This window comes from Scyliorhinus canicula, chromosome 6 (genome assembly GCF_902713615.1).
Source record: "Scyliorhinus canicula chromosome 6, sScyCan1.1, whole genome shotgun sequence".
In the NCBI taxonomy this organism is placed as follows: domain Eukaryota; kingdom Metazoa; phylum Chordata; class Chondrichthyes; order Carcharhiniformes; family Scyliorhinidae; genus Scyliorhinus; species Scyliorhinus canicula.
The window spans coordinates 167,498,371-167,525,607 of record NC_052151.1 but is presented as its reverse complement, the minus strand read 5'-3'; the positions used below and the strand labels follow the sequence as shown (position 1 = coordinate 167,525,607).

General features: G+C 43.0%; 1 protein-coding gene across 1 annotated transcript in view; it reads right to left on the bottom strand.

Annotated features, from left to right (window-relative positions):
• Positions 1-27,237, bottom strand: part of LOC119967641 (CUB and sushi domain-containing protein 1-like) — a 2,889,858-nt gene that overhangs the window by 2,499,156 nt on the left and 363,465 nt on the right. Inside the window, exon 2 of the mRNA XM_038800434.1 lies at positions 19,978-20,194. Within this exon, the coding sequence (XP_038656362.1) occupies positions 19,978-20,194 (217 nt within the window). The remainder of the gene's footprint in view (positions 1-19,977; positions 20,195-27,237) is intronic.

Sequence of the window (27,237 nt, the reverse complement as noted above, 5' to 3'; positions counted from 1 at the left end):
TTCAAAGCCAGCGATTTAGCCCTGTGCTAAACTGCTAAACATATTGTGTGACTGTAAATAATAAATGTACTTAACATCTTCATTCCTCAAATGTAATTCTAAAATATGAAATAACATGCCCAAATACATTTGAGCTAAAAATAGCAACATATATAGACCATCTGTCTCTGTTCATTTAGGGAAAGGTTTTTCTACAGGATATGTGAAAAATCATTGGAAATAATAGTTCTGCAATTTATTACAGATCATCCTTTTCTATCAAGTTGAGGGTAAAGCCAGGAACCATTAATTATATCATACACCTGATGTGGAGTTCAAAATCCATGGCAAGCAGAGATTTCTTGCCACCTTCTTGGTGTCCCCTGTTTCAGGTGCGCCAAGAACCACCCATCACCTTATTCCTGACAATAACTCTGAATCCCTCCCGTATACAATGTCAAAACACAGTAAATTTATTTACACAAGTGGGCAGATGTTTCATGTCCCAAGTTCCAATCAAATGCCAATCATAGAGATGCAAAATTGAGGCCAAAAGACTTTGATTTAGATGCTTTTGCAAAAGTGTGTGCAGACATTTGCATTGCAGCCATCTCACCTTTTGTCTAATGGAAGTGGTGGTTCACTGGTCAGAATCAGAGAAGAATCTTCTTGCTGTTTAGTCTAAAACAATTCTCCTGCTAAGAAGATCGTCAGTGGTGTTTCTTGCAATATATATAGTTTTTGTGCATGAACAAAAATCTAATTCAAGGTAAGTGGCCAGAAGCAGAAATATATTTGAGGAATACAGGAACATAAGAATTAGGAGCAGCAGTAGGCAATTCAGTTGCTCAAGCCTAATTTGCCATTCAATAAGATCCTAGCTGATCAAATTTTATCCCTGATTATCTTTCCCGTTTTAAAATATTATCTTGAATATTAATTTGCCGCCATTCTATTTCGTTATCCATTTTCAGTTGATTGGTTACATAAACTTTTTATTCAACTATATTCTATTGTCCCATTTTTTCAACTATCAATTGCTTGAAAGACTTTGTTATTTGAAAGCTATCAAACTCAGCTCCTAATGGAGTATGAATCCATTGACTCACTTATACCAACTGACCACTTATCTAATAAAATATCTTGGGATGGATTCTCTGCACCCGGACACCAAAATCGCGGCAGGCGCCAAGGCGGGGAATACAGTTTGACGCAAAACCGGGACCGGCGGCGGTTCGCCGATTCTCCAGGCTCCGAAAAGCGGCGTCGCCAGGGGGTATGCCGTGCCGCCTGCAGCCATTGCCAGAAGCCCGCGCCAACATCCTCTGCCCCCGACCAACCGAAGTCCTGACAGCGTGGATCTAATCTGGTCCAGCCGGGATATTCGCGTGGTGGCTGCGGACTCAGTCCGCAACAAGTCATCAGCCATCCTGGCGGGCGGATCAGGGGGTCTCCTTTGTGGGTCTACCTCCGTGGTCCGAGTCCAAAATGAGAGCATGGCGCGGTGGCTGGAAGCCACTGCCGTGCGCATGTGCGGCCTCTGACCCGGAGGTGCGGGTCCCTTATCTGCAGCAAAAGCTGCGAGATTTACTCCGGGTCCCTGCTAGCCCTCTGCAGGGATGTGAATTCATGTCCCTTTTCATCCAGGATTTCCAGGAGTAAAACTCCACTGTTTTGACGCCAGCATGGGGACATAGTCCCAATAATGGAGGATCCAGCCCCTTGATTTTTTAAAATTTGTTACTCTTTGAGTTTGAATCATACATTTTGCAAGACTGTCCACTAGCTTCCTCATTTGCTAGTGAACACCCTGGTTGCTCTTGTTTGCTCAATTGAAATGGCACTGATCTTTTCTGGTGTCTAGCAGTGACTAGCACTGCTGCCTCAGGGTGCTGAGGATTCGGGTTCAATCCCAGCCCCGGGTCATTGTCCGTGTGGAGTTTTCACATTCTACCCGTGTCTGCATGGGTCTCACCCCCACAATCCAAAAAGATGTGCAGTGTCGGTGGATTGGTCACGCTGAATTGCCACTTAATTGAAAACATAATAATTGGGTACTTTAAATTTATTTTTAAAAAGAAAAATACCCGAAGTCTTTGGCCCTTAGCTACCCAGTAAATACAGTCACCAGGTTTCTAAATTTAAACACAATTACTTTTTATTAATAACAAGAACTACAATTTAAAAAAGCAAGAACTATAATGAAATAGGCAGCAAATGCAACTGGTTAAGTACCAACTAATTCCTAATCCCCCACTTTAACTTGCCCTCTACACACAAACACACATACACAAGACAAACAAACAGAGGGGAAGAGAGGGTGAATAATAAGTAAAAGGAAAAAAGAGCCTTTGTTTCAGATAGTTGTCTTTCGCACACAGTCCATCAAGCCAGGCTTTCAGGTCAAAATCTCTGCTTCACAGTCTGTAACGGTTTTCACTATAGAATCATTCAAGTCTCTGCAGTTTCAGAAATACAACAGCTCAAAGCATTCCTGGAGAAACCACGAGGGAGAGAGAGCAAGTCCTTTTCTCTGGAAGTCTAGGTCTCAGCTCTTAATCATTCCACTCGGGCAGGGGCCAAACACCACCTGTTACCGGGCAGAATACGGCCGTTTGGCCAATGCATTGGCCACCAGCCAACTAATCGATCTGAGTCCCACCCCATCTCTCGGGAGCCAAGATGTCAGAGTTCTGTTGTCCAAAATTGGCAGAATGTACTGTGTTGTAACTTTTTGAATTTCTCATTCTCCCTGCTGCTTGACTTAAATGTACATGTCCATTAAACATCCATGGATTAAAATGATGCAAAAATTATAGACTGGAGAAATAAGGGAATCAGCCGGAAGAACACTGGAACTAAAAGCTAGTCTCAGTAATGGTGATATGGCAACTAGCATTGATTTTACTGGGCGGCATGGTGGCACGGTGATTAGCACTGCTACCTCACAGCAGCGAGGACCTGGGTTCAATTCCAATCTTAGGTTGCAGTGTGCAGTTTGCACATTCTCCCCGTGTCTGCTTGGGTTTCCTACGGGTGCTCCAGTTTCCTCCCACAGTCCAAAGATGTGCAGATTAAGTGGATTGGTCATGCTAAATTGTCCCTTGGTCTACAAATGTTAGATGTGTTAGAGGGTTTCAGGGAGGGGGAATGGGCCTGGGTGGGGTGCTCTTTCAGGGGGTTGATGCACACTCGATTGGGCTGAAGTGTCTCCTTCTGCACTGTAGGGATTCTATGACCCTTACAACAGATGCTGTCTGACCTGCTGCACATTCCCAGCATTTTCTGTTTTCACATCAGATTTCCGCAGTGATCATTTTTTGTAAATTTACAGGTTATCCGAAAAGTCATATTACGAAAGGAAATATACAAAATTGAACCTGTAACATACATGTAATTCATTTACCATATTGTTTTCTGCACAGGTTTGTTGGGACGCTATTATGCATGCAATGGCGGTCATTCAAACTTCTGTAGAACTTAGTCTAACCTTGAGGGTGTCAGGAAGAAAGCTGAATTCCAACAAGTTTAACGTGGACCATGCCTCCAATCCAAAAACCACCAGCTAAAATCAAGGGGCCTGGCATCAACAGCGTCACCACTGAAATATTAAGGGTTTTGCTATTCACACTTGTTAATTTCAAACAGCTGCAGTTTATCACCTCATCAGATCAACAGTTTTAAAATCTGTGAAATGAATAGACGTTGATTACTCTGTGATTAATGTTCGTTACTTCTAATGCTTCTATTTATAACAATGGTGCACTATTCAGATACACTATGTGCAATCCTGAGATGGAAATCAACAAGATAACATATTCTATTCAATGTAAATTACAGGAAATCGGTTTTCAAAAACACCCATTTCTCCCTGCAGCCTTCAAATTAGTCAGGAGTTCTGGTGAGAATGTCAGAGCTGCGCCTTTATGAAGAGGCCACCACTTCAACAAAAGTAGAGCTGTTTATGTTCCTTATTTCCTCCGCCTTTCTTGTCTCATCCAGTTACCTCCTGCATCCATGTGCTAACTCCCAGCTATGCAGTGTGTACGGTCCAGAGCTCCCTGCTGTCGCCCCGCAAGAAACTAGCTACAATTAGGTCACGCAGAGTAGGTAGACTGCATGCGGGGAGTTTCTATCTTGAGTATCTGGCCATGAGGTGGGAAACTCTATCTGCCTCAGCCAAGTTTGAACTACAATCCAATGCTCCAGCACGATGGCTGCCAGAAAACCCAGTTTTGTAGAGGATGGCACCATTTTTAGTAGAAGGAGAGAGAAATGGGCAAGGGGGGGAAGCGGGTGGAGAACAATTACCCCTATATTTTGAGCTCCAGTTCCTCCCTCCTATGGAAAATCGTGTCATAGATCCAGGAGGTTTTGTAGCAGGATTGATCACGGAGATTAATAATATCCCAGCCATGCTTGTTGTGGCATGTCACAGTTGAAAGGATCTTTTCACGGTTTTCATCATCTGGAGAGTGGCAGTAAGATCTCCACATTGTGTATCCTGTGTTGTGTTCTCTTTCATCAAGGATTGATGTTCAGATTCACCTTACAATATTCGACTTGCATTGATTGACACCAGGACTATGAGGACCACATTCTTCTCTTTTGAAGAATAAATATCGATTTTCCCTATTCTGTAACAATTTAATGAACCAAAACCTAGATGGATGGTGTGTGCACTTTTGTTGCTCAAGTTTCAAAGTTCATTAATGGGAGACGGTGGCATATTGCAATATTAATGTCACTGGACTAGTGATCCAGTAACTCAAGCTAATGCTGTGGGGATACAGGTTTGAAACCCAACAATGCACAGCTGGTAATATTTGAATTTAATTTTTTCGTACAAGTCTCAAATTGAAACCTAGTCTCAATAATGGCGACCATGATACTAACATTGATTGTTGAAAACCGCCACCTGTCTCACTAACGTTCTTTAGGGAAGGAAATCTGCCATCCTTACCTGGTCTGACCTACATGTGACTCCAGACCCACAGCCATGTGGCTGACTCTCAACTGCCCTCTGCAATGGCCTCGCAATTCAAGGGCAATTTGGGATGGGGAATAAATGCTCGCTTTGCTAGCAGTGCCCAGCTTCCATGGAAGAAGGAGAAAAGAAATTTGTGCATTAGATTCGCCATCTCATCATTGAACCAGAGTGGAAACAAATCATCCATGTGACATTATGTAGAATGTCTAGCATATAAAGGGTTAATGTAATATCATAATTGTCCACTAGATGGAGCTAGATGCAGAACTATATAAACCACTGACTCTCAGGGTTCTGGGAGAGAGCTGGAGAGAGTGCGGAGGAGAGGTCTAGAAAGTGCAGAGTACAGTTATAGATTGAGTGTAGAGACTAGTAGAGTGTAGATTGTAGATTACAAGATTATTGCTTGCTATAGGAGTAAGTGGTTGAGCTTTTATAAGTAGTATAATAAATATTAACTTTGTTATTGAACTTAGCTTCTGTGGTCTTTGTGAACACTACGACATCTATCCTGAAAATAAGAATCACAAAGAACATCACAATCCACAATCCCGAGATCCTGCAGACGAAGACGTGAGTGAGGTTAAAATTACCCTCAAAGGTTGTTGATCTTTCTTCAGAACTGGACAATGTTGGATTTTAAACAAGCCAGGGGAAAAAAACAGTAATCGAAGGTTTGCGATATAGGGGAGGCCAAGAGTAATTAAATAACACAGTGAATTATTGTGTTCATAAAAGGTAGTGATAATAAAACTAGTAAAGAAACAAAAGATGAATAGACAGGATGTGTAGATAGTTGTTTCATATCAGGAGAGAAAGAGGAAAGCATCCAACATCTGGCAAAGTGAAAATAGTTTCCTGGTCCGGCAACATGGACCTTCCGCCATTCCCTCACAGGCTCCAGTATTAGCTCCAGATCAGCATTGATGAAGCAAGGGTCAGCCCTGTGCCAGGAGCCAGACGTCCAGCTCCCCTGAGACATCTCACTTCCCTCTGGTGCAGTGAACGGATTCAGCACAAACTGCAGATTCCCCCCCTCAGGATAGCCAGCAGCATCAGTGACAATCAAAATGAGCCCCGCAATTCACCTGATCCACCCCTGTTCCTGCTCCCATTGCTTCAGGACAGGAACCTATCTCCATATAAATAAAGGGCTTTCCCATGTGAACAACTGAATTGGATTCCCCAAGAGGCTTTCTTTGCAGAATAGCATACATTTTCAGTAGCTTCTGGCGATTCACAATTCATGGGCATCTCTTCTGGACAACATGTTGCCAGTCGATTTGCATAGTGCCTTGCTCTTCTTCCATCTCTCTACGAGTATGGTACCAGGGTACCAGGGAAGATTGACGTCAGTAACATGTACAGACTGGAAAAGCTAGAATTGTTCTCGTTCAAGCAGAGAAAGTTAAGGGAAGATTAAATAGAGGTGTTCAAAGTTTGATTTTGATAGTGTAAATAAACAGAAACTGCTTCCACTGGCAGGAGGGTCAGCACAGCACAGCACTGGCAGCACAGATTTAAAATAATTGGCAAGAAAGCCAGCAAGGGGGAGAGGAGAGGACATTTTTTTAATTATGTGGCAATGAAAAGATGGTGGAAGGAGAGTCAAAAGAAATGTTCAAATGAGAATTGGAAATGAAATGTTTGCAGGGTGATGGAGTGAGAGCAGGACACTGGAACTGAATGGATAACTCTTTTAAAGAGCTGGCATGATGGGCCAAATGGTCTCCTTCTGAATAGTATGATGCTACAATTCTACAAATTATTGGTTGAGCATTTATGGAGAAAGTAATAGCGGCTCAATGATGTGTACTGTATTAATATACAAATCAGCTGACAGCATGTAGCCCAGAAGAACTACCCCATGAAAATGAATCACAAAAAGCTGCTAAATATTTGTGCTGCTCTGCCATTTGCTTTGTTAAGCACTTATTTTTTTTGAAATTGCCCATTAGAATCACCACAGAAATTTAAGCCTTGTAATTAACAGCCTAATTACACTTTGAATTAACAGCCTAATTACACTTTGACCAATGTGACATTGTTGATGACTGTCAGTGAACCTCTTTAGTTCAGAATGTGAGCAATTACAAGTGTGGAATATCATTCCTTCAAGTATTGAATTGTTGCTGCAGATTAAAGAAAGTTAAGTTTTAATTTTTAATTGTTCATCTTACTTCGCCTTTGGCTCTGCAACCCCCTGTCTTCATCTAATGTTTCTTTCTTTTGCTTTTGTTTTTCTTTCTGTAACTGATTTGACTTTGAAATCACCCACACTAATTCATGCTCCTCACGATCCTTATGCTGTGCATTCCCCAATCCTTAAATCTGATTAGCGAAGGAGATATCCTTCACTCACTAAGGTCTCACTTACCTTATTAACCTTACTGTCATCAGTTCACACTTCCAACATTTTTGAAGTGAAGGTTGCAGAAGGAAGCCTCACTAATTGGACACGGTATTATCAACTCTGCTCCAGCAAATTCTGGAACTGATATTTGCCTTTATTTTTATGTCAGTAAAGAAGGTAAATGAATGCATGTCTGAATTATAATCTAATACTCGGCAGGCAAGAACATTACTATCAACCGCAGTGACAACTACGATAATGCAGGCCAGAAGGAGCAACTCTCAATGTCTCCATTGCTGTTACACGTGACTTGGAGTTCAAATTCAGTTAGCTTGGGTTTTGATTTGTTTCAACAGTCTTGATGGACAGCCATCAGGAAGCAATCAAAAGATCTAATCAAGGCTTCTTCATCCTATTTATGTGGCTGTGTATAACACAGAAGAAACGTACACAGTAATGAATCATTGTTCTCCCTCTGTGCACAAGCTCTCAAAATTGCAAAATTAAATCTGATGCGGTGGCACTGGGTGACTGCCACCAGTACTTGAAGGAATGAGATTCCACACTTGTAATTGTTCACAATCGGAGCCAGAGAGGTTGATTGACAATTATCACAATGTTAAAAGTGTAATTAAGCTGTTAATTACTAGACTTAAATTTCTAGTGATAATGAAGGAACAGCCAGCCAGCAGTGTATTTCTAGATCCTTCTTAATTATGCCCCCAACCCGCATTCCAAGATGCCCAAGATGGGCAACACATATGTTTATTGAGAGCACATCAATCATTCAAACCAGTTTCCTGCTTCAAGATATCATGGCAGGGTCAGGAATGGAGCTCCCCAGTATCCATTCCACTGCACTTATGCTGGTGGGAACAGGGCCAAATGACCATTGACCCCGAGATTTGATGCAGTTATCCATCTTTTAGAGTCTGCCTTAACCATATTTATAATGAATATGGAAGGGTTATCCTGTTCCCAAGTTGGGTAATAAATTCACGTAATCTTTCAACATTAAATTCATTCGGAATTTTTGACTCTTATCTGTTTAAAAAATCAATGTCTGGATCAGGGGAAGGAGCCACCGAACCCAATAACATATGCACAGAAAATGGAATAAAGCTTGCTCATGGACAAGTAAATAAAAATGAAAAGTTTAACTCTTTAATTTTTATTGACGAACGCAGGCTGTCAGATACTTGGTCCAAAACAATGACTGTTCCATTCGCTGAAATCAGGAGGCAGTTTGGGACATTAGTTGTCTTTGCTGAAGAGGCAGAGTGACTATTGAGAGGTAAAGTAGCGCAGAGTCTGGTCGCACTCCTCTGCTTGAGCTGTTTCAGAGGATGCTATTTTATGAAGACAAAGGCCAACTCCATGCTCTCCAACTTTGCTTCAAAGATCATTGCAGCAACCTGCCATTTTTGGGCAGAGGTTTGCACCACATGACTTTCTATCCCACCTGACTCTGCTGCGGCATTCATCACAGTGGTGGAAGTCCGTCAGTAAAACATAGCGCTCTCTATCCCTGAATAGCTTTGAATAGCACTGGGAGTGCTGTGATAACAGCTGCTCCTACTTAGCAACCTCTGGCGTTCTCACTCTTCAGCTCCAACTTGATAGAGTTCAGAAGCACAAGAAAATTGAAACTATTTTTCAAATAAATCATTGCTCAGCCAAGCACTCTTTTTAGCCACATATTAAAAGTGGGAAACAAAGCACACACACAGGCTTGAAGCATCTTTTTGATTTATTAGCAATCTGTGATCCTTATTTTGCCGGCAGTCTAATGGATGCTTCCTACAGCATGCTGTTCAGGGCTGGTACCATGTTGTTCACTTTCTTTAGCAATGCAGACCTGCTCTCTTATCAGCCCCTACTGTTTCACAATTGCCCTGAGTTTCCATTGAGATGAAATCTGCAGTCAGCTGCTCCCCTTCAATGCTCACTTGACAAATTCTACTATCGTCCTGGAAACATTTCTGTCAATCTTTTCCCACAGTGAAAGACATAAGGCCATGTGTGGGCTTCATTATATTGATTTTCCTTCTTATTGCCAATGTTCTTCACTCATCTGAAGTCAGGCCTAGACTTTCAAAGCAGTGCTTATGTGATGCCAACTTTTTTTTAAAGCAGTTACTTCAAGGCAGGGTGGCTTTCTGAAACTAAGGTAACTCAAAAAATCTGAGTAAAATAACAAAATCAAATCAGCAACATTTCAGGGAATTAAACAACATTCCATATGGTCTCCACAAGATACACAGTGAGACGGTAGTGCCCACACTTGCTACTCAAGAACTACCCAGGCGTGAAAGATAGCTTGAAACACAAGGAGGCAGTATTGAACGGCAGAATTATATTTTTAGTAATTTGGTAGCACAGAACTTGAATATTGCTGAAAAAAAAGAGACATGTTGATGCTATTCATCTTGCACTTATCAAAACACTTTGCAAGAATACTGATAGCGAGGAAAAACAACAGTTTGTACTGTATGAGAAAGAAGTGCTGATTGGTTGGTAAGTGGACTCTGAATGGTCAAGACGTTGCCAAGGAGAATGCACCAGTTGATTGACAGTTAACTGCCAATCACTGTTTTAAATCAAACCAGGCAGTTTGACCCTGACTGATTGGTCAAATCATCGCCCTGGGGAATGAGTTAGGGAATGTCAGACACTTATTTTGTTTAGCTGAAACAAGCATAATGGACGTGATTTAATGGCCGCGTTGTAATTAAGCGAGAGCATGATGAGGCCATTAAATTGTGGGAGGGGCCAAAACTGAAAACCGGGCAGGGCTCTAAATTTGTTTGCAATCTAACCGACTTGCTTCCGTTGTAGCAGGGGATCCCGCTGTAGCGTGGTGAGAAACCAATATGCACCATGTGAGCCCAATCTCCGTACAATTAATGGGAGCGACCCTCTATCTTACGGCCTCCCGTGAGCTAATGGCTTCTCCAGCAAGTGGTCATGTGGGTACCCATTAGTACTCCTTTTTAAAAACTTGAAGCTTTCAAAGGGCTGCTGCGGGGACCCAAAGAGGTGAGTGGCCATCTTCGCTCACATGCAGAGCCCTTGGGCACTGAGGTTGCTGCCCCAGAGGGGGGGCCGGGGAGTCACCGGGACGGGACGGTGGGGGGGGGGGCAGCCTTGGTTGGGGTGGGCCGACATTGGAGGGCATGCAGAAGAGGATGGCCTCCCATGGCTTGGGCTGGGCTTGGAGGGGGGCGGGAAGGCATGGGTGTCTCAGCACCCATGGGTCCGTTACATCAAGCGTAATGTATGTACTCTCAACAGTGCAGGAATCCAGTAGCCAGTGTTGCGCCGATATTTCTGTCGTAAAACGCCACAAATCCTCCATTGGCGTCAACACTTAGCCTCAGAAACAGAGAATCTAGCCCCCTGTCTTTATGAGGGGTGGGGGGTGGGATGCAGGGGGCTTGAGGATCCCCTGACAGGTAAGTTGGAGCATTGGGGGGGGGGGTTCATGTGGGGTGAATCAAGAGATCGGGACACCATTTTTAAATGAGTCACCACTTTCTTCCTGCACTGACAAGCGGAGCTCCTCAATGTCTTGACCGATCATGGTCAACCTTCCTAATTTAAATTTCAAACAATTAACTGTCAGTCATCTGGTGCATTCTCCATTGCAACGCTTCTGCCATTCAAAGTCTACTTACCAACTAATCAGTGCTTTCTTCTCGTACGGTAAAATTATTTTACCCTTATATTCAAGGGTCTCACGGTAGCATGGTGGTTAGCATCAATGCTTCACAGCTCTAGGGTCCCAGGTTCGATTCCCGGCTGGGTCACTGTCTGTGTGGAGTCTGCACGTCCTCCCCGTGTGTGCGTGGGTTTCCTCCGGGTGCTCCGGTTTCCTCCCACAGTCCAAAGATGTGCGGGTTAGGTGGATTGGCCATGCTAAATTGCCCGTAGTGTAAGGTTAATGGGGAGATTGTTGGGTTACGGGTTACGTGGGTTTAAGTAGGGTAATCATTGCTCGGCGCAACATCAAGGGCCGAAGGGCCTGTTCTGTGCTGTACTGTTCTAAATTCTAAATTTGAATTCTTGTAGAGTGCCCTGATGAGTGAAAGATGAAAAGCTTCAACATGTCTAATTTTCTCAGTGTTATATTTTTCACTGGGACTAGGGTTTTACTTCAAATAGGACACAAGTGATCCCTTTTTTAAAAGCCTGCATCATTAGATATTTTGTGGTGGGCTGGCAGGCCCGAAATAAGGCAAAACAAAAGTGGGGAACAGAAAGAAAATAGTAAGGTTGGGGTCCATCAAAATAAAAGGGCCATGCAGTGCCCGTTATTCACAGAAAATCACTTGTGCAGTAAAATAGGCCAGGGTTACACATCTCCCGTTAAAAAGCAACATAACCAGAATTTCAGAAATGTTTGCCCTATCGAAACTGATATTTTTTGCAAAAAATGTTATCAAAATTAATTGAGTCCTATAAGGCAGGACTGTGTGAAATCAAAAGAAAATGGCTTCTGCTGCCACCAAGCACTGAAGGAAGAAGAAAAATCCTAAAGAAAATTATTCATTATGTACTTTTCAACTTATCCCTAAACATTGCTGATCTTAAAAGGTGTTTGATACATTTGAAAACATGTCTGCTTCAAACTTTGTACAGATCGCTGGTATGTATTGAACCTTGTGAAATTTTGGGAATGATCATGTCAAAATGATGTTGCTGCATTGGTGGGGGTCAGAAAGCTAGTAATGATAACAGGAGATGGGACTGTATGTATGAAGAGAAACTGACAGATACAAACATTTCTGGCATACTGGGGATGCCTGTGGGCCCTTTTAGAGGGGAGGCTTGGCGAACCACATGACAATTCACAGCCAGTCGCACGGGAACACGTGAACCCAAGCCAATTGAGAGTTTGCGTGGGGCCGTGGGAGCAAGACCTTGAGCAGCATGGACCCTGGAGTGTTAAGACTTGTTATCCTGTGCTCTGTGCCGGTTACTTAACTGCCTTTCCCATTCATCAGCAAACCCCTTTGTTCACTACTGGGAGCCTCTGGTGTATATCTTAAGCCACCACAGGGGACAAGAAGATTAAGAAGTGACATAATGTGAATCAGAAGTACAGATAAGGGCAGCATGGTAGCATTGTGGATATCACAATTGCTTCACAGCTCCAGGGTCCCAAGTTCGATTTCGACTTGGGTCACTGTCTGTGTGGAGTCTGCACATCCTCCTCGTGTGTGCATGGGTTTCCTCCGGGTACTCCGGTTTCCTCCCACAGTCCAAAGATGTGCAGGTTGGGTGGATTGGCCATGAAAAATTGCCCTTAGTGTCCAAAATTCTATGATTAACCTAGGACAAAAGTTCGGCCCAAATCGTGGCCTGCAGACCAGACCAGAACAAAGGTCTTGTTCCCTGACCTCGCAGTTCCTTCTTAGCTAAGTATTAGTTGTTTAGTGGTAGAAGTAAGTTTAATCTTTAGCGTGTGCGTGAGTGTTATTATAATTGTGTTATAATAAACTCTAATTGTTTTGGACTTACTAATTGGTGTACAGCTTTATTGCTTTGAACTTGACCTTGATACTTGTGACGGTGTCTTTACGGCACCTGGCGACTCCAGAGCTTAGAACGAGAAACAGAGCCCAGTGAGTGTTAAGCACACTCACCCAAAACGAGCAACCCCCCCTCCACCAGCCAGGGCACGGATCCCTGACATGTGTGGCGGCGCTGGACACTGTCAGCAGCCAGCATGCCAAGTTCCCAACCGCTGAGACCACACATGGCCTACGCCACCGGGAACCTGGCACATCAGGGGCAGAGCATTGCGGGTGGCCCAGCTGATGACATGCCAATGGCCTTGTGACTGTGTGAGGCCTGCGTCCTGATGACGTCAATCTGTAGGGGGCGGAGTATCGCGACCTGACGTCAAGCTGCCACCTGCCCTGACTCCGGTGTCGGATGCCATTCTCTGCCCCCCCCCCCCGGATTGCTGATCCTGATTTTGGCATCGGGCTACAGAGAATCCCGCCCAAGATCTTGAGGCGGAATGGCTACAATGTCTACTGGACATCCTTCTGCCCCCATTCTTCCTTCCCAATTCCACCCTCCTCCCCATTCTCCCCCCTATTCCCACATTCACCCTAAAGAGCATAAGACCTTAAGACATAAGAGCGGAATTAGTCCACTCGGCCCATCGAGTCTCCTCCGCCATTCAATCATGGCTGATATTTTTCTCATCCCCATTATCCTGCCTTCTCCCCATAATCTCTGATACCCTTATTAATCAGGAACCTGTCTATCTCTGTCTTAAAGACACTCAGTAATTTGGCCTCCACAGCCTTCTCCCGCAAAGAGTTCCAATGATTCACCATCCTCTGGCTGAAGAAATTCTTCCTCATCATCTCTGTTACCCCCGCCACCCCCAAAAGGATGACACACACCTCCGCCTCTTTCTGGGGCTAATAACCACAGAAAGCAAGGGAAAAGAGCGCTAATGGCAGTCCCCAGAGAGAACAAAACATGTGAAACGCCAAACTGCAGATAAACTAACATCAGATGTAGATGTGGGGGAAGGAGGAGAAGCAAAGTGGAGAAAGGGTAAGGAAAAGTGGATAAGATGGGGGGGGGGGGGGCGGGAAATATATATAAAGAAAGACAAAAGAGTGAGAAATGGTAAAAGACAGTTAAAATGAAATGGGATGAAAACAATTGGGTCGAGGTGGGGTAGAGCTAATCATCTAAAGTTGTTGAATTCGATGTTGAGACCAGGAGGCTGAAGCGTGCCTAACTGGAGTATGAGATGTTGCTCCTCCAGTTGGGGTTGAGCTTCACTGGAACATTGCAGCAGGCCAAGGACAGACACGTGGGCACGTGAGCAGTGTCTTTTGTTAAAATGGCAAGCAACGGGAAGGTCAGTGTCCTGAATGCGCACAGACCAATGATGCCCAGCAAAGTGATCCCCAGTCTGCGTTTGGTCTCACTGATATAGAGGAGACCACATTGGGAGTAGCAAATGCAATAGACCAAATTGGAAGAGGTGCAAGTGAAAACACTGCTTAACCTGGAATGAGTATTTTGGGCTCCCAATGTGGTCTCCTCTATATCAGTCGATGGGAGTTATGGGTGGTTGATGCCCCTGGAACCAGTACATACATTCCAGGGTTAAGCATGGTGGTCCAGATGGGATTGCCCCCTGGTTGCCCCCCTCCCCCCCAGCACATCCCCCCCCCACTCTCCCGTGGCAGCCCACCCTGAAGAGGTTCTCCCACCCCCAGCTGAGGGTCCCCCATCCCCAGCTGAGCACTGTGGCGGCAAGTCCAGCGCCCCGGCCTCTTTGCCTGTGACCAAAGATGGCTACTCACCTCCTCAGCTCCCCACAGAAGCTTTTCCGCCAGGTTCACGTTTTTCAAAAGGAGTACTAATCGGCGCCAGAGAGACATCTTTCTGGTGAGGCCAACGAATCACGGGAGGCCTTTGGATATGGGGTGACTCTCGTTAATTGTATGGAAATAGGGCTTAGGTGGTGATAATGGATTTCTCGCCATGTTACAGCGAGATTCCAATTGCACCGGTGGGAGCAGGCCCGTTGCATTACAAACTGTTTGGTTCTCGTTTTCTGCCTCTCCCGCTATTCACCGGCCTCGTTTTGTTTGAGAGGGAACGTAACTAGGCCGGAGAGTCACGGCCAAAGAGTTTTCAATTTTCTCTTCGATTCATGTAATTCTTGTATTTCCTTCAGTAAGTGGAAGGGAGCCCAGGGGCCTATTATTTTGAGTTCAGACCATCTATTCATCCGTGTAACAGCCAACCTCCTAACAAAATAGTTTTGGGAATGAGATTGAATATTGCAGAAATAAATATACCGGATGGTCATAAAAGTTTGAATTGTATGTCTCAGTTAATTAAAAAGGGTCTTTCCTGACCAGATCAAAATGGTTAGTTTGATTGTTTGGTGGTGGAATTGTTGAATTGTGTTTATATCTCTAACAACTGGCTTGTGTAATAGTCTGTGGCACATCGTGAGTGTTAGCTGAACTAAACAGACTCAGTAAAAATTGGAATAAGTGCACATGCTAGTCAATGCATAAAGCCAGTGACCTTTACGCACTCTCAACGTCCAGAAATCAGCAAGTACTCTCCTAGCAAGGCTTTGGTTGTTTACTGTGGAAGGACAGGCATCGAGTCAGAGCAGACAGGGGAACACAGGCAGCTTCTAGTGAGAGGAAATAAAAACCTTGCCCCGGGTGAAAGGTTTAATAATAAACCTATGTGTGGACAGAATTGGAAATGAAACAATATTCTGTGTTACGTTATTCAAACAGTGTATAAATACAGTGGAAATCTGTGATTTGATGTGAGTGCTGTGTTAACGGTCTCTAAAAGAGTGATCGCCATGATTAAATCTTGAATAAACGGTCGTAACCTGTACCTGAGTGTCCTGTGGTTAGTTCGTACAAGTCCACCATGACAGTGAGCTTCCAGTGAAGATAAGCTTGAGAAATATGGGTTCTTTCACTGGAGCCTACATGGTTACATTGATAAGACAGGCGTCTTGAAGATTCTGAAACATAGTCATATTACTACTGACAAATAAAAACTTTAATAAAGAGACTTAAATTGAAGACAATCACAAGAATAATCGAAGGGGAGGTCAGAAAAAAGTTCTTCATAAAAAGGTGGTTAGATGGTCTAACATCTACATCAAATCTGCGTATAAACCGTTTCATATTTGACCCTTGCTAAAATGGAGTTGAGCACACCCAGCACCAGAATTGTCCATGATGGTGGAGGCACCACCCTGGACACAAAACAACACAGGTGAAACCAAAACCTTGGGCATGGCAGAGGCAAATATTTAGCCCACTGTGCTCAAATTATTGTGCTGGGACACAATGTAATAAGATACAGTGGAAATCTGTGCCTCACATTATATCAAGTCAACAGATTCTGCTTCTCAAGTACTCAGCTTCTCTGCACGGGCAGAATAGATGAAAGATGCAGCCGCTAAATGATGAATTTGAACTCTGATGACACTGTTTCAGATAGTTTCATCTAAATCTAATCTGAATTGGAACAAATATCAAAGACTTCACGAACATTGAGTGTTCCTGTCCTGGGTGCACTGATTTTTCACTGGTTGCAAGCAGGTGACCAGATTGAAATGCTGCAGAATGTCGAGTTTTGAGGGTCAAGGAAAGTTTTTGAAAACCTTTCTCTGAAATTGCTAGATAAATAGGATGGAGTCTACAACAGGGCAAATTAAGCTGGTTGTGGAAAGTGCTTGTTCCACACTTTCTCATGTTGCTTGTTTGAAAGAATTCAATACTTGGACAAATTACTACCACATCCTTCAATGATCGTCTGTCCTCACTGAAGTAAATTCCATTAGAGTAATGGAATTCACACTTTCAACAAATGGTTTAAGTTTACAATGAATTCTCTCAGTATTAAGTACATTTACAACCATCATAGCTGTGTTATTTATGTTCAGCTTTCACCTCAGGTTTTTTGCTAATAGGTTTTCTGAACTCTATTCTGCTCATTCTTTTTACACAATTGAGCTCATTGCTTTCAAGCTCAGTGTCAGGGGCTGAACACAGTCTCCTTACAGGATGCATTTTTCACAACAATGCTGTACTGAATTGTGTGTATGTGCTTTGTTTTTTACATTTTTCTAACTATACAGCGAATACAGGTAAGCCACCTTCATAATTAAATCATACATATATTCTCTTAATGACAACCTATTTTGCTGCTGCTTACATGCAACTGGGTTTCCGGATATTTCATGCTCCCACAGAAAGCATTTGGAAAAACATTAGACTGAAATGGCGGAGCTTTCTCAAACCAAAATGCTTGCACACGAGTGTCTCAATCATGAATGAACATCTTACTCCTATTGTGTAGAATATTCCACATTCCCGGTAGTCAGCCAAAATATTTTGGTGTAGGTCTTTCCCCGCTGATGGTGAAACGAATGAAATTGAAAAGAAAATAGGGACAGAAAGACATACAGTAGAAAGTCAGCGCATTTGTTCTGGTTTAGGTGGGATGTAGGAGAATAGTTGGAAGTTGTTTTGTTTCACATCAATCAAGGCGACCCCCCTGGTGAGAGGGACTATGTTTATAATTTGGTATTTGTACACAAAGACAGTTGCACTGATTGTATCAAGTGAGTCTGAACTTTAATCTTCTGTTCACTGCTCTTGTTCAAAATGGAACAATTTAACAAAGGCAGCCGGTCTTGTCCCACCAAATATTACTGAGTGGGCCTTCAAACAAAATTGGAGAGGAGCGTAATGGAAAGTTACTGCATCCAATTAAAATCACAATGCGATCTTATTTATGGGTGGCACAGAGGTTAGAACTGTGGTGTTTCACAGCGTGAGGGACCCGGGTTCAATTCTAACCTTGGGTAACTGTCTGTGTGAAGTTTGCACATCCTCCCCGTGTCTGCGTGGGTTTCCTCCAGGTGCTCCAATTTCCTCCCACTGTCCAAAGATATGCAGGTAAGGTGGATTGGCCATACTAAATTGCCCATTAGTCTCCAAATGTTAGGTAGGGATGGGGCAGAGACGTGGGCCTCGGTTAGGGGCTCTTTCGGAGATTTGGTGCAGATTCGATAGGTCGAATGGCCTCTTTCTGCACTGTAAGAATTCTATGCCCATGGACTGCAAGGCCAAACGGGTAGATACTGCAAAATCCAGGTACACAGCTGTTTACTGGAGAGACCGCTGCATTACAGTACTGGAGAGGATAGCCAAGACAAGGTCTGAGTTTGTAATACCTGCTATCTGTACTTCTCCTAAATCACCTTTTACAAAATGAGATCTGTCAACTAACATTAAAATAATATGTGGCGCAGCTGTCATGGAACGGGAACATCACATTGCTCATGTTCCTGATAGATTCTTTTTTTCCTCGTTATGATACTTTTCTTCCTAATTTGAAGCCATGAATGATCTTTGACGTTTTGTACACCAGATTGAACATAGAAACAGGAGTAAACCTGTTATCCCCTTGAGCCAGTCAGAGTATCAACTTCAATTATATACCTTAGTTCCATGTTCCTTGAGGCCTTACTCGATAAAGATGGATTGATCGACCTGCTCCTGGTATAGTATATGGTCTTTCATACATCTGTCCAACATTTAAAAGTTTATTTGCAGTCTGTAAAATAGTTTAACTATGTTTTTGTAGAAGTGCTGAGGTGAACTTGGTTGAACTCTGTACCTGGGGCATTTTCATTGCAAATTCTGCTGAGCTTCCTAAACAAAGACGTAAACTTATCTCTTTCTTTCAGGCATTGACTGCCCTCTGAGCATTTGCAGCATTTGTTGGCATTATATTTTTTCCTCCTGCTTTATCCAAATCACCAACATCTGTTCAGCAAAACATTCCAATTTCCATATTCCAATTAATAACAGAGTTTTAAAAAATTATCACAAGCATTAGCTATGGATCTGAAAGGATTTTCCTTCTGATTATACAATTAAATATTAAATCCGTTTCTGGTACATGAAAGAGTCAATATAATCATTTGCAAGGAATAGCTGTAATGTCATTACCGTAGCAGGATTCAACCATTGGTCCTCTGTCGGTGCACTACAATTAGAGGTTCAATATAGATAGATGGTCTTCCCAAAATGTTTTGTTGTAAATGTCAGTAATAAACCCAAAAGCAGAATTATAAAATATTGTTTCCTTCCAGTGAACATCATTTACAAATGATTTAATTGCTAACATTTTACTGGTCATTTTGCACAAATTGGACTAGTAGCAGAACATATTCACTTTTTCAGGTGGGAATCTGTCATTACTGCTTTTTGTCAATGCTATTAAAATGGATAGCCCATAATGCTTCTTAAACCAAATTTATCCTCCAACAGTTACTGAATTTCTAATTTAAAGACAACTGTTGTCCAGCAAAAAAAAAACCTTCAGTTGTAACACTTTGTGTTCACAGCTGTCATGTGAAGATTTTGGCTTTAACACTTTTCAGTTATATTTTGTTGCTACACAGAAAAAATGGAGATTTTCAATTCCCCTGCCAAGAATCCGACAAAGTAAACTACAACCACAACTAATGAGATATAAAGCAAGCAGTATTGTTTCAAGAGATTAAATAGACTGCTCGAGGAAATGGCAAGACTTGGGTTTGAGCCCAAAGTTCCCTATTCAGTTTCTGGCTGGGCTTAGCTGTGTTGTGATGTGAGGAGACCAACAAGCCCCATGAGGGAAAGCAGAGAGGATCAACTTTTACAATCTACCCTGCGTATTGTCAAGGGTTTGGTAACGGAGTGGCGTTGGCAGAGGTCTTGGATCAAACATCAGCCTGTGCCCTTGGTCAGGGGAACCAAGGAAATGTTGCAACGAGCAGCATTGCGCCAAAATGAGAAAAGCTATATTTCTCATATACCAGGCATGACGCAACATTGAAACAATTTAAAACAGCAAGATTAAACATTTGTTAAATCCAATTTTGAAAATTGAATAGAATTAAAAGAAAGAGTGGTTTGATGTCAAAGTGATTGCAACACCCAAGAGCTTTGCATTATCTCACACAAAGCAGGTCTACGGAACACATTCTTCACCTAAATGTTTCAATGCACAGTTGCAGCAATTGCGGGGCTAAGTCTTAATTATCACATTCCATCAAGAGATGGCATCATACCTCATTTTCAAATTGCCCTGCTGTGGCTGGCCATCATAGATGGATAAAATATCAAAGTCTTCTTCTAAAGCGAAGATCTGGAATACAAGCTGTATCCTGTTCCGTTCTCCAGTAATGATAATCCAGGTGCAGTTTGCATAATTTGGGTAGCCATAAGGAAATCCAGGGCTTTCGATTGTGCCATTTGGCCCTTGAACTAATCCACCACAGGGCTGATCTGCATAGAAGAGAACAAAAGTGTGGTTAAAATAAGACTTTCATCAACAGGCTTTGCATTCAATACAGGTATTGCATAAAGTGCAATCAATTTTCTCACTTATATGGAGGTGACAGCTAGTAATGAATAGTCATTTTTCCAACGGGATCTGCCACAATGGTTCTGCTGCCTGATTTGTTTCACACATCCGGAATGGGTTTATTTCATTATGATTCAAAACTAGGTTGAGCACCTGAATTTGATGCTGCAGCGCTCTGCTTCCTGAGTCCTCCCACTTATTCAGCTAATCACAGTAACTATTTCTCACTTAATGATAATCATTTCTTACAGTTTGGCAAATGGAAAATGTTATTCATTACAAATATGCTAGCAACTTGGCGTCTAATAATCGAAGAGTACGTCAGAGGTAAAGGTTGAGTGAAGCATTTCAACGTTATTGAACAGCTGACCACACAGGCAAAATATCGATAGGTTTTGAGCTGATAAACATTTGTGGAAAAGGTGGATCATTGCGGCACAACAGCACAAACTCTTTTCAGCTCCAGAACATGGAGAAACTCTGGGAATGACAGGTGTAAGAAAGGCAAATATTCGCACTGATGCAGTTTGGAGTGCTTGTGGCCACTTTACATATGGGAAAGCCAATGCAAATGATTAGTATGCACCTGAAAATGGGATTGGCAAATTTATTGACCCATTAGCCGCAACTTTCAGCCCACTGTGACTTTCCACGGGCCGACAGCTGAAGAGGCAAAATGCCCAATTGGAACAAGCATTATGTCTCTTTCCAGTGGAAATCAGGGGCCCAATGATGTAGTTAGGTAGCTGATTGCAATTTCAAAAGGCAGATGAGCAGAGCATGCGACACGTGTGACCACGTTTACTCATTTTCTGATCAGCAAACAGCTAGTATGCTCCTCCTGCTTCAGAATTATAAGAATGCACTGCTGCCTCAACTCTATCTCCACAGCTCTGAGAATCTACCTGAAGATTGGTTAGCTGCCCCAGGATGCCCATTTGGTTTGCGTGCCTGCTGCATTCAAATGAGGAATTCTCACAAAATATGACTGAGGGCGCGATTCAATGGTCACGTTACACCCGAAAAGCAGCTTCCGGGATATAACGGGATATTTTTCATTTCATTTTTCATTTTCATAACCGGCTCGCAAAGCCTTGCAAGATCTAACGTATTCTCACAAGACATTGCGATATGAATCCCACCCACAATGGGCAGAATCACTTTAGGCAAATCTGCATATTAGAGCGAGGCAATAAGCCTCACTCTAATGTGTAGGTTCCCGAGGTACCTGAGGCTTTGGGATTCAACCCCTTCATCTCGGGTGGGCGCTGTTCAGCACTGACCCCCACAAATGGGCCAGATGGAACAACTCATGGGGGGTCTCCCAGGGGATCAGAGACCCCAAGCTGCATGCCCTTTCGGCAGGGTGGTGCCCTAGCACTGCTGGTGCCACCTGGGTATTCTGGCAGTGACAGCCTGGCACCTTGGCAGTGCCACCTGGATGCCAGCCTGGCACGGCCAAGGTTCCCAGATGGATGGGTTTTTTACTTTGAGCATGTCCAAACATTTTAATATCTACTCTCCATCAATTTTGATCCAATTCAATTTCTCTACAATTTGCCTCTTTACTTGGCAGAATCCTCTTCCATCGTGAAATGGGAATCAAAGTACTAATTTTATAATTCAGTCATGCCCAACGTATCCACTATATTATCTTCATTTTGATCTATAATTGACCTGATCTTTCAATTAATTACCTTCTACTATTTATATGATTATCAAACAAAGTTTGGTTTCCCTTTTATTTTACTTGATGATCGATTCTCATACACTTCCTCATATTTCCTTTTTCAGTTCCCCCTTCAGACTTTTTGCATTGAACTTGGCTGTTGTGATATCATATACTATTATACTTCATTTAATCTCCATTTTCTTTCGTCATCCAGCAAGCTCAAACTTTAAAAACTGGACGAAAGCAAATTACTGCGAATGCTGGAATCTGAAACCAAGAGTGAAAATGCTGGAAAATCTCAGCAGGTCTGGTAGCATCTGTAGGGAGAGAAAATAACTAATGTTTCAAGTCCAGATGAGCTTAGACAAAGGGTCACCTGGACTCGAAACGTTAGCTCTTTTCTCTCCCTACTGATTTTTCCAACATTTTCTCATTGAGCTCAAGCTTTAGAAGTCCCGCCTTTTCCACTCCACATGTGTTAGTCTATACTTGAACAATCTCCTCATGAAAGGCCACCCATTGAACATTTACTGTTATACCTGCCAATCTAATTCCTATCCACCTTGGCTAGATCCTTTTTCAACTCTCTGGAATGATCTCTCCTCCAGTTCAGCACTTGTCCTTTCCCATAAATAGTCTGAACCTCATGACATTATGATCACTGTTCCACAAATGGTCTCCCAAAGAAAATGTTACACCTGTCCCATTTCATTTCCTCAAACTAGATCCAGAACTGCTCTTTTTCTTATTCGTCTGGAAACAGTGATCGAGAAAACTCTCTTGTACACATTTTAGGAATTCATTCTCCTCTGCCTTGTATTGTTACATTTCAAGTCTACATTTGGATAATTGAAGTCCCCTATTATCCCTATTCTGAAGTTTTTGCAGATTTATACAGTTCTTCAACAAATGTGCTTCTCTATTCTCTTCCCTCTATTTGTAGCCCAACAACCCAGATGGGAATACCAGCAGGTTAATAGCTGCTCTTTTATTCCTTAATACTGACTAAACAGATTGTGTCGTTGAAACCATCATCCCTTCCTGGTGCCCTATCCGACATGTGCATATTTGTTCTTCTTTGTCTTAGTTTTGTATGTCCATTGCCATCCAGTGAGCTTTGGATTTGATGGCCCTATCCTTTCCCATTCGAGGGAATTTACCGTGACGGCATACAAATGATCTCTTATTTGAAGGCAGCCCAATGATCAGCTACAATTTTTCCTGCGAACCTTTAACTCCAATTTATTTGGCCCAGATCTGTACTTATCCTACTGAAATTGGTTTTCCTCGAGTTAATTTTTCTTACTCTGGACTGTTCTTTGTCCTTTGCTATTGTCAGACTAAACCTTATGATACAATGATCACTGTCCCCTAAATGTTCCCCTACCTACACTTGATTCACTTGGCCCACCTCATTCCCAAGAGCCAGGTTTAGCAGTGCCTCTTTCCTCGTTGGACTAGAAACTTACAGCCAGAGAAAGATTTCCTGAACACGTTCTGGGAACTCTTGCCCCTCTCTGACCTTTACACTATTACTATTCCAGTCTATATTCAGATAATTAGTGTCCCCATTATTACTACTCTATTTTGCATCTCTCTATAATTTCTTTGTAAATTTGTCCCTCAATATCCTTCCTCCTGTAGACTGCATTGAGCAATGTAATGTGCCTTTTTTGTTCCTTTGATGTAGCCAGATTTTGTCCTTGACCCTTCTGCGTCATCTCCTGAATCAATAATTCCACACTATCTCCTTTCTTTCCTTCCCTATGTTTCCTGAACACCTTGTATCCTAGAATAGTAAACACCCAGTATTGCCCTTCTTTGCGCCAGGTCTCTGTTATCGCCAGAACATCATATTTCCACATGGAAATCTGCCTCTGACACTCACCAATCTTATTAACCACACTGTGTGCATTCACATACATACACAGTAATCATGATTTAGATGTTTATTACTTTCTCCTTTACTTTGATTCCTCCTCTTAACTTACTATTCCCAACTTCAGCGCTATATATCTTTCCCAATATTCTGTGTACCTTAGCATTCCTCATTGATACCTCCTGGTTCCCATGCCCCTACAAAGTCAGCTTAAAACCTCCTCAACAGTGCTAGAAAAATTCCCCACAAGGAACTCATTCGGATCCCTGTTCAGGTACAATCTGTCCAATCTGTCCTCAAGAACTCGTCCCAATATCCCAAGAATATAAAGCCTTACCTTATGCACCAGGAGAGTGGAGTGTGCTCAGTGGAATCCTGCACTACATGCTTGTTCTTTTTTTTGACAGTCCGATAGTCACCCACTCCCTGCATACCCTTAATGCCCACATCTATAATTGTGTTATTCTTGGAGATCTTAGCCTCCCATCTTACCAAAGTGACACAAACTTCTGCTAAAGTTCTGAAAAATGACCCAAGCAGTTACCACAGACAGTACTTTCTATACAACTGGTTATCTATTGGACGTTATGTTGAACTTGTATAAGTCACTAATTCAGTCTCAAGTATTGCATCCAGTTCTGGGCGCTGCACTTTCGGAAGGATGCAAAGCCATTGGAAAGAATGGTTTCTGGGATGCAAACCTTCAGTTATGAAAATGGATTTGAGATGTTAGGACTATACTCTTTAGAGCAAATAATTGAGAGGACGCTTAATAGAGGTGTTCAAAATTGTGGGGAGTCTGGCAGAATAGATCGGGAGAAACTATTCCTGCTCGTGAAAAGATTGGGAATAAGAGAACAGTTTTAAAATATTGAGTAAAGTGAGCCTATGATCTAAGCAGGGTTACACGGAAATAGCAGGAGAATGGCACAAAGTCAGAATGCTCATTCAGGGAGCTGGTGCAGACATGATGGGCCGAATGGCCTCCTTCTGCTCCTTAACAATTCTGTGAATCTTTGATATGAGGGAAAAGCATTTTCCGCGGTGAATGGTTAAGTCTGGAATGCTCTGCCTGAGAGGCAGGTTCAGTTGAAGCGTTCAAAAGGAAATTAGACTATTATTTGGAAAAAAGAAAGAATGCCAGGGTTATGGGGAGAAGGCAGGAGAGTGGAACTAGCTGTGTTCAGAGAGCTGGTGCAGACACTATGGGCTGCCAAATCACCTCCTTCTGTGTAACAAAATTGTCACAATTTTGTAATTTCCAAGAACCCTGATGTGGTTTAAAGTTACGCTGGGGTTGTCGAGGCTTACACAACAGATGCCCCGTCTCCAAAAGCTGGTGGTCAATCAAAGGCCAAAGGCTGACAACTCTTCAGTGCCAGCAGTGGTGAGGGGAGTGATGGTCATTGCCAATACAGCAGGAGTTCGGCAAGGAGAAACCTCATTGAGCCCTCAGAAACTAGTTGAGTGCTGGGGACTTGCTATGACATGACATGCAAAAATCACTCCACCTCGGCACTGGTACAATATCAGCGCGTGAGACTGAGGCCCTTAAGTGGGTATTAATCGGAAAATGCCGGCTCCTGAGTATAAGTTTGAGTAACTGGAAGCATTTCCTGCACACATGAGGCGGGATTCTCTCAGCCTGGGGCCGGGCCAGAGGAATCCCCCCGACCGGCGCGAATCGCGCCACGCCGCACCGACGCCGGCATGCGATTCTCCACAGATTCTCGGTCGTAAAAACGTCGAGTCCCGCCGGCGCTGCCCTCACTTGCTCTCAGCCGTCGGTACCTTGGCGTGGAAGCGTCGGGGGGGCGGCCAGTTAGGGGTGGAGGTGGGGTCCAACCCCAGGGGGCGCCTCCAATATGGCTTTGCCCGCGATCGGGGCCCACCGGTTGGCGAGCTGGCCTCGCTGGCTGGGGGCATCCTTTCCTCCACGCCAGCCGCTGTAGTCCTGCGCCATGTTGCGTCGGGCCTGCGCATTGAAGGAAGCCACTGTGCATGTGCGGGTTGGCGCCGGTGCCACTGCACATACGCGGATCCCACGGCGCCCAGTTCATGCCGGGATCAGCAGCTGGAGAGGTGTGAACCGCTCCAGTGCCGTGCTGGACCCTTTTGCGGGCCAGAATTAGTCGTCAGGTCGGCCCATTCACGCCATCATAAAACGCGACGGCGTTTACGACGGCGTGGACACTCTGCTGCGGGATTAGAGAATCCCGCCCCCGATTCGTGAGTTCCCACCTGACACAGGAAATATTGACAATGGATCCCATCATTTTGTTGAAATGTTTATTTCCTTCGAATCAAAGAAACATACAGCACAAGAATTGGTAAACCGATCAGTTGTGCCCTTACTGGCTCATAGAAAGAGCAGTCATGATTTTGATTCTGCATTCCTGTTTTTTGTCCATAATCCTCCATGTTTCCTCTCCTCAAGTTTCTGCTGAACTTTCTTTTTTAATTATTCATGGAATCAACTTCCATCCCATTTTTAGTTTCAGCGTCAGGTGCCAGCTAAACTGAGTGATAAGAAACCACCCATCTTGATTTTTGGCCAATGATTTTGAATATTTGTGATCTTAAGTCATTGATCCACTGATCACAGGAAACAACGTTCCCCTTTCTACTCAGTCAGCATCACAAAAACCTGTAACGTTCGAGTACAAATCTATTTGCTTTTATTTAACATCTCTTCTAATTAGAAACCAAAGTAAACCATTATGTTTTCTTAACCATTCTTATCAACTTCAAAACAACTGAACACAACTTTATTTCATTAAAAAGCATACTGAGGAAAGAGATTAATTCAGCTGCTACCAGACCTGCTGAGATTTTCCAGCATTTTCTCTTAAGTTTCAGATTCGAGCAACCACAGTAATTTGCTTTTATATATTATTATATAAGAAGTCCAAAATAAAATGCAATATAATGAAAACTTCCAAGCAGCTAGCATCAATATTAAGAACAGAATGCATTTTACATTTTGAAAACTCAGCCTGTGGGTTATATAATTGCAAAATCCAGGGATGCTATTTATGGGGAACATGTGTTCACACAAGGCTCTTGTGAATCACATTGATCTCTTGACTCTGTTAACTCTGGACTCATAAATTCTCTTGCACCTTGTTGCTAAGCCACGCGCCCCACCCTCTCCTGTTCCAATGTATTCTGTTGTAATCCTTTTCTGTTCCTCGAAGCATTACTTTGAAACACCAAATCAAATTATTGGTCAATAGAATTCAATTAGAAACGATTTTGTGTTTTTTATACAAGGCCAAGCTATAACTGAAAACTGTCAATTAGAAACCATGCAATGACAACATTAATTGAGCACATTGCATTATTGCATTATACCTTTCTTCTTTTTCCCCTGAGGCCAAGAGATATTATGCTGAAGTTGAGATTGCCCATTA